At 36.8% G+C, this 7,924-nt stretch overlaps 1 protein-coding gene across 2 annotated transcripts in view; it reads right to left on the bottom strand.

The window, feature by feature from the left end:
* Nucleotides 1-354: 354 nt before the first annotated feature.
* LOC121423481 (HEAT repeat-containing protein 1-like) overlaps nucleotides 355-7,924 on the bottom strand; it is an 82,258-nt gene continuing 74,688 nt past the window's right edge. For both annotated transcript variants that reach the window (XM_041618830.1, XM_041618829.1), the window contains exons 38-45: nucleotides 7,611-7,766; nucleotides 6,472-6,606; nucleotides 5,670-5,774; nucleotides 5,079-5,244; nucleotides 3,969-4,123; nucleotides 2,899-3,057; nucleotides 2,059-2,167; nucleotides 355-1,377 (exon numbers count right to left, since the gene is read on the bottom strand). In XM_041618830.1, coding sequence (XP_041474764.1) covers nucleotides 1,289-1,377; nucleotides 2,059-2,167; nucleotides 2,899-3,057; nucleotides 3,969-4,123; nucleotides 5,079-5,244; nucleotides 5,670-5,774; nucleotides 6,472-6,606; nucleotides 7,611-7,766 — 1,074 coding nt within the window. In that variant the 3' untranslated portion in view covers nucleotides 355-1,288. The remainder of the gene's footprint in view (nucleotides 1,378-2,058; nucleotides 2,168-2,898; nucleotides 3,058-3,968; nucleotides 4,124-5,078; nucleotides 5,245-5,669; nucleotides 5,775-6,471; nucleotides 6,607-7,610; nucleotides 7,767-7,924) is intronic.

Below are 7,924 nucleotides of genomic sequence, written 5' to 3'. Positions count from 1 at the left end.
AGTGATACTTGATTAACCTTATGTCCAAGTTTCATGAACTAGGTCCATATACTTTCTAAGTTATGACGTCATTTCAAAAACTTAACCTCAGGTTAAGATTTTGATGTTGATTCCTCCAACATGGTCTAAGTTCATTGACCCTAAATGACCTTTGACCTTGGTCATGTGATATGAAACTCTAATAGGATGTTCAGTAATACTTGATTAACCTTATGGCCAAGTTTCATGAACTAGGTCCATATACTTTCTAAGTTATGATGTCATTTCAAAAACTTAACCTCAGGTTAAGATTTGATGTGCAGGTGAGACAAAAAGCAATTTCCTTTTTTTAGGCATAAATCCAGTGATTTTTTTTTGAGAGGGGGTCTTTTTTTTATTAAGTTACATGTTTAATTTAAACAAACATGCATTCACATTTAAAGATATAGATCAATAGGATCTAATCATTCTTTTTATAACCAAGATAATACATTTGATGTAGGAATTTAATGTTAAAACTTATTTGCCTCTCATTAACATCTAATGAAGAGATCTGACTAGAACACTGTATTCAAAGGGAGTAATCACTCAGCAATGTATGGAGGATTCACGAACAGAGTATATGTATTGTCAAATGCCCATCACATGACAAAGAACAACTAAAAAGTCTTCTGGTGAGCCAAAACAACAGTTTCGCCCTTGATTCCGATTGAACGAAACATCTATACTAGAGTACCAAAGGGATGACGTCAGTTGCCATGGTGTTATGCCTGCCTGGTTCTAAACAAATGAAAACAGAGCGTGTTTCTCATAGGAGAAAATAGCAGTTAACGGAATTTCATCGCTTGCAAACTCAGAATGATGGTAATTTTTGCAAATACAAATATGTATAGACGATCGTCAGCTGTGACTCTGTTTAGAACCAGCCGGTTTGATGTCATGGCAGTGATGTCACACTTTGGTACTCCTTCAGCTCTGAATGTAGGGTGAAACTGCTCTTCAAGTAATCTATTTTTGACAAAGACTTCTGAGTTGTTCTTTGTCATATACAGTATAATGGGTATTTAACAATACATTTTTCTATGTTCTTGATTCTTCAATATGTCGCTGAGCAAAAACTCTGTATTGTCACTGTACAGCAGAAGAACATAGACAAGCTAAGGACTCTCCTAGATCAAAGTTATCTTGCTTTGAAGACAAACCTTTATATTATAATAGTTTTGCCCCCTCCCCCTTTTGGACCTGCCCCCCTAGGTGACGTTAAATGGTACCCAGTAAGAAGTGATGAACTGTGGAGTTGGATGGTTTCCTAGAAGTATTTCTGAAGTGGTTCTCCTAGAGTCTTCTCCAGCTCTGATACCACATCCTGACAGTGTTGTTCAACCTCCTCCGATTCATCTGTCAAACAAAACAGAAAAAACCCATAGTAAACTCATGGTATGGTATGGTATGGTGGAGCTTTATGGCCCAGTGGATTAGTCTTTGGACTTTAAAACAGAGAGTTGTGGGTTCAAATCCCAGCCATGACGTAGTGTACTTCAGCAAGAAATCTATCCACATAGTGCTGTACTTGACCTCAGTGAGGTAAATGGGAACCAGCAGGAAGTAATTCCTCAAAAAGCTACGAGCATCAGAATCGGTAGCCGTGCTTAAAAGGGGTAGTGTATGAGCGCCTTGAGTACCTATCATGGTGGATACCTCATGTGCTATACAAATACAAATGTTTCTTTCTTCATTATTTCTTCCTTCCACCCTTACTCAACTATCTTTTCATCATTCATTTGATCTGTCCCTTCTCTTTCCTTCCTTCCTTTTTGTTTGTTTTTTGTTTTTGCTTTGTTTGTTCTTCCTTCCTTTCTTATTTGTTCATACTATTCAAGTACTTCAATTAACTGGTGATTCATAAAAAATTGTCAGCACTGACTACATTGTCGGTGCTGACAACTTCTGTGATACCTTGGTTTTGATTGGCTGAGAGGCACGAACTGTTACTATGGTAACTGTCAAGAAAGTAAAATTGTCAGTGCTGATAACTTTCATTAAACCGTCCCCTGATGTAATAAGCTATTCCTGACTTACCTTCCATGAGTTCAGCCAAGAATGGAATAGTTTCAGGAAGCAGTGAAAGGTAGTCCTCACCCAACTGAGAATGAACGGCCTGAAGGACTGTGAGGGCAGCATAACGAACCTGGAAGAACAGTAACATTCTACAAGTCAACCAAAACTTTCAGTTTGGCAAACATCCATGATCATCAAGATGAGGATTTTGTGAATGCTCTCAGAACATGTTTTCATCTTCCAAAGTTTTTGGTCATGTAAGGGGGTATGTGAATAAAACAATTCAACACATTGGACAATCCTTCAAAAAGAAAGAGATTTCCAAAACAAGAGGTATTTTGGAACTCCTTTAATTTTGATCACCTGGCTACAATACATGCACTCACAGGTTGTGTATATTTTAAATGCATGCAACCTTGGTGCACAATCATAGTTCATTAAACGTTTTATATGTTGAGCTTATAGCAGGTAAGGATTTTTTGGAGGGCACAAGCAACACATTTACTACATTTTTACTACAGTAGTGATGATACCATGAAGAATATAAATGGTCCAGCTGAATTTATTTATTTTGGAATTTTAAAAAATAATTCTAATTTGCAACCAATTACTTGACAACATTATGATCATATTGTCAACCTCTTTTACAGAAAAAAAAAACAATGCACAAGTTTAATTTGAGCGATGTTAGTGGCAATGCAGGCAACTTAATATCTATGTTGTGCAGAAGCTTGCAGCAAGCCTTATGCTTCTTGTACTAATGTAAATACCCTCTGTGAGCTGCATCACTACTAATCCTAATAAATGTGCATCATTTGTTGTATGATATAAATGACCAAAAAGCCATGTGACAATGCTCACCTTTGGAAAAGAGTTTCTAGTCTTGAGAAGGATCTGATAGTTCAGAGGTTGCCAGGTGGACGGGTCTCTAGCGGCAACCATGAACTGAACGATGCATGGTGTCAGGTGACTCGTGATGCGGTCCTCGTAAATGTCATCTCCTCCTTGGGTGTTCTCAATCTGCAGGAAGAGAATCGGAATAAATGTGACAACTGGGGAGTGTTTCACAAAAGGATTTGTCTGGCGTTTTATCCGACAGTTTGTAACAGAGATTCTCAGCCAATCAAAGTCAAGGAAAGTTGTCAGGTCAGACAACTTATCAGACAAAAATGTTGATGAAACGCTTCAATGAAAGTTTATACTACAGTTGGTAAATCAGCGGTCATAAAGGGGTGCAGAACACAGAAAATTTCTAGCCAAAGGCATATTAAAGGGGAATATTATGTGAATTTTACTTTTAAAAATTGATTAAAACAATAAAAAAAAAATTAATTGTGGAAGAGGTTCATGGTACACCATGAAGTGGGTCCTAAATAGAGTAAGGAAGGTGGATAGAGATAGAAGTGAAACGGAGAGGCAAGAAAGAGTACGGTTGAAAAGTAGAGTATTCTTTTCTGAGATGAGTGTAGTCTTTAAAAGGACTTCAAACTAGAAATATTGAGAGGCTTGAGTAGTCAGAGATGAGAAACGGCTGGCTTGTATTGGTCAGTGGAGTTGTACAGCAGGAAGAAGACTCGCCGATTTTATTCCAGCAGGTTGACTGTCCATCTCCAGTAGCCAAATGCTTCTCAAAAAAGACTAGTAATCTACATTTCAATTTCAATTTATTTTCTCATAAAAATCCATACAAAAACACTTAATACAAAGCATTGTATTAACAAAATAGAAAAACAACAACAACAAATAGAAATAAACATTGGATTGAATATGAGAGGGACAGCAAGAAAGGATTGAATGTACCTTCAAAGGATTACCATACCATCATGCAGACCTTCAAACATCATCCCAAACAATGAATAATAATAGCTGGACTTATATAGAACTTTTTGCAAGAGGATAAAAAATTTACAAAATAAACAGACAGTAAATACCTGATCAACAAGAGGCTGCATAAGTTTCTCAAATCTCTCTTTGCTCACAAAGTCTCCCTTATCGTAATGAAAACACTTGTGAAGACAATCAAGAGAATAACCCAGGAGACTGGCTGACTTCTCTTTTCTATGAGGGCCATCATAGAAAGGCTTGTCTGAAAAGAGGAAGGGTCAAATAAAAAGGTTTACTAATGAAACATCATCCACATGGACATTAACATACTTTGATTTAAAAAAATGCTTTATCAGTGTTCTTTGAAGCCCATATCAGTACTTTGAAGGATGTCACTGGGCTCGTACAATCTGACACTTTTCTCCTGTAGTTATTCAGAATTAATGCTTCCCTTTAAAGTTAGCAGCTCTGTAAGTGCACAAACTGAAAAGGAGTATGGCCATGATTTGTCTTTGAGCTACAGCAGTCCCATTCAGTTCTCAATCCTGCCATATCGGGTAATATCGGGTAATACTGAAAATATGCAACATTTATATAGCGCTCAATACAATATTCCTAAGTGCTGCAAACTTTTTACCATGGCTTTAGCACGGCTACCCTGATCGGGTGCTCCCTGGGTAAACTGTAGTTTTATTGGACAAGGCTTCTCAGTTATCTATGCCATAACTCGTACTAAAATTTGTTGAATAAAAATCTACTGACTCATTGTCAGTAGTCCAGGGCCCTGTCTTATAAAGATTTACGATTAATCTGATCAATCGTAACTATGGACGGCCAGCAATGTCAACATCAATTATGCCTGTTTGTTCAAAACATTTTCTAACTATGATGCATATTTCATGCATTCATTGTCTTCTTCAAATTCACTGTGCTTCTCTTTGTTTACAAATGACATTGTGCAAATTTTGTGTAGAAATTTTTTTGACACTGATGGATTTCCATAGTAAGAAGTTTGATTTGATCAATCATAACTCTTTGTAAGACAGGGCCCAAGTTTTTTGATTCAGTCCCTGACTACAGGGGTGGCTGGAGTCACCTAGCACTCATAGAGGTCTCCCTGACAACATCCCTCCACTTTTTCATTAATTTAATTGCAACTCGTATTAACATACACATCTGGGATATGTGCAAAATCTTGAACTAATCTTCACACTGACCTGTTTTGATGACATTATTAGCATCAAGGATTCCTGCAATGTTTGCTACCAGGTGACCAGCAAAGAGACAGAAGAGGCTCTTCAACTTCTCTGCTATACTATCAGCAAGGCGATAGAAGGTGAGGAGCCTCTCTGGGTTGCTGCCTCGAGTCGCCCATTCATACACCTGAAGAATAAGAAGTATAAGGCTATATCTAAGTCTTACAAAAGTAAATCATGATCATGTGAGAAGGCATGGGATTTTAGAATTAAAATGTACCTCTAAAATTCTAGAATTGATTCACTTCAGTTTAATCAATATGAATCCATCATAGTGTAGTGCTTAGTGTAGTGTACTGCAAGATATTATCATCATCTATCCAACAAGAAAAGGTCCCAAAAATATCATACCCTCCAAAAACATATGATCAGAAAAGAAGAAAGAAATTAAAGAGAAAACAGAGGAATATGAAGATAAATAAAAAGAAAATAAAGGACGAGAATGCAAGAAATTAAGGAAGAAAAGAAAGGAAGAAAGGAAAAGAATGAAAGAAAAACAAATTGATTAAGAAATAACTTGAAAAGTGAACAAAATTGCTGTTCTTACAGTACCTTGAGAAACATTGGTCTGAATGTAGCCTCAGAGAGCTTCATCACCATGGTATTCATAGCATCTATCACATGACCTTCAATACTTGATACCTCATCAAGAGAACTCTAAAAAAATATAATCAGATAAGATTACAAGTTGATGATGGAACAAAAATCTAGATCATGATTTGATTAAGCATTGCATGAAATATACTGAATGGAGAGCAGGGGAGAAAGGGTGGACTCTGATTCGGATATACCAAAAAAATTAATCATAATGATATATTAATAATGTGTTTTAATATCACAAAGCACCTGTTTCATGACATATTATGATAACATACATGCAATTAATTTCATATAGTAGATTTTTATTTCAGTGACCTGGTGACTTGTGATTAATAATAAGTTTTATTGTCTACTGGGCCCAGTCTTACAAAGAGTTACAATAGATTCAAGTGATTGATCAAACATCAATTCCATAGCTACATAAATTTAGATCAATCAAAATTTCAGCGCAATTTTAATGTATCGAAACTGAGTGTAAGATGGGATACTGACAGGCTCCCATTCTTTTTAAACAGTCGGACAAACCAACCACACCCCAAAGACATGAGATCTTTAAAGTTAAGGATTAAGAACATCTCTCCAATAGACCATATGCATATGACATAAGCGCCCTCCCTCAGAGGATATAGGAATACACGTAAATGGAGTTGTCAGATATGTGCCAGCTGCAGATCACCAACATATGCAATGCGATGGCTTTAGCCTCTAAGATGGCGGCACAATGATGTCAATGAATAATATCTAAAATAATTACCTCTGCGTGGGTTGACCGATACTCCAAAGCTTGTAGGAAGAGGCTGACCGTAGCATGATGATGGCTCAAGAGATCTTCTTTGGGTAGTTGGTCAAGATGGTCACTCAAGATGGACATCAAAGGACCGATGCTAGACTGTAATAAAATAAACGTAAATAAATTTTAATGACAATAGTAATTAGAAATATCACTTAAGGTGATGAAAACCCTCACCCTATACCTATACCATGGTAATGCAGATTCCAACCCATTTACAAAATCTTGCATGTCTTTACCCTAAGATGAATATTTGTGCCAAATTTCATGAGCACTTGGTAAACACTGGGGAAGCAGTTTGATCTACAATGTGTATTCCTGGATTTTTTCATTATGTGGTTACCATGGCAACACCATTTTTGACAAATGCAAGAAAAGTGTCTTGCACATCTTGAGCTCAAAACCTATGTGTGTGCCATCTTTAAGTGCTCTGCATAAATGCAGCATAACTACCCTGGTTGCCTGCATTACATCTTCATGGGACACCATAGTTGGTTGCTGTGACGACAGAGGTTTACTTGTAATACCTTTCATGAAATTTAATGGTTTCCAAAGATGGTTTCTATACAGGTATAACGTAATATAATATAATATAAAATAATATAATGTAATATAATCTTGTCCAACATTCCATTTCAAAACACATTTCCAGAAAAAAATACATGGACTCATGGAGGGGTCTTTCTCATATCACATGGTCTTTTTCTAGACAATAGGAGTCCTTGATGGCATTGACAGGTACATCCTGATACCAAGGTCAATATCTACACATCTATAAATTGCCATTAATCCTTGGATGCTCCAGCGCCTAATCAGGGTCGGAACCAAAAGCTGGAATGATAATGTGCACTGCATGAAACAATGACACTGTATTATTTGCTATAGTGGCAACTTTGTAAAAATAACTTGAAGAAGTACATAATCCCTTTTTTCATAATCAAGTCTACAACATTGCTTTGACCTGCTCTCGATAATCAACTTACGGAAGGTTGACTTTAATATGCACATTTACCTATAAATCTTGCATATCATCATAATGATTATCCTCTACAAGTGTTTCATTTATCACCTTCATCTTAAGCAGTAATTCTCTCCATCCTTACCTGACTATCTGTCACACTGATTTTGTAGCATTCACTGACTGCAGGGATGAGTACTCTTGGGGGTAGCGCTGTGGAGAGCTGGTGACGACATGCCTTCAAACGTAGCGTCAGCTGAGACTTCTCTTCATCTTGCCGATAACCGGACAAACGACACACCTTGGGAAAATATTCAAAAGTAGAAATATCTTGCAGGCAAATCAATAAAAAACAATAACCCTGAAAAGATCAGTGTTGCATGGTGCAGAAATATGCCATTGTACTAATTTAATGACTGGTGACCCTAGCCTGTGCTCAATGAGATACCCTAACTTTAT

The sequence above is a fragment of the Lytechinus variegatus genome, chromosome 11 (assembly GCF_018143015.1).
Source record: "Lytechinus variegatus isolate NC3 chromosome 11, Lvar_3.0, whole genome shotgun sequence".
Classification (NCBI taxonomy): Eukaryota; Metazoa; Echinodermata; class Echinoidea; order Temnopleuroida; family Toxopneustidae; genus Lytechinus; species Lytechinus variegatus.
Note: the sequence above shows the minus strand (reverse complement) of the source record. Positions and strands in the feature narration are given on the sequence as shown.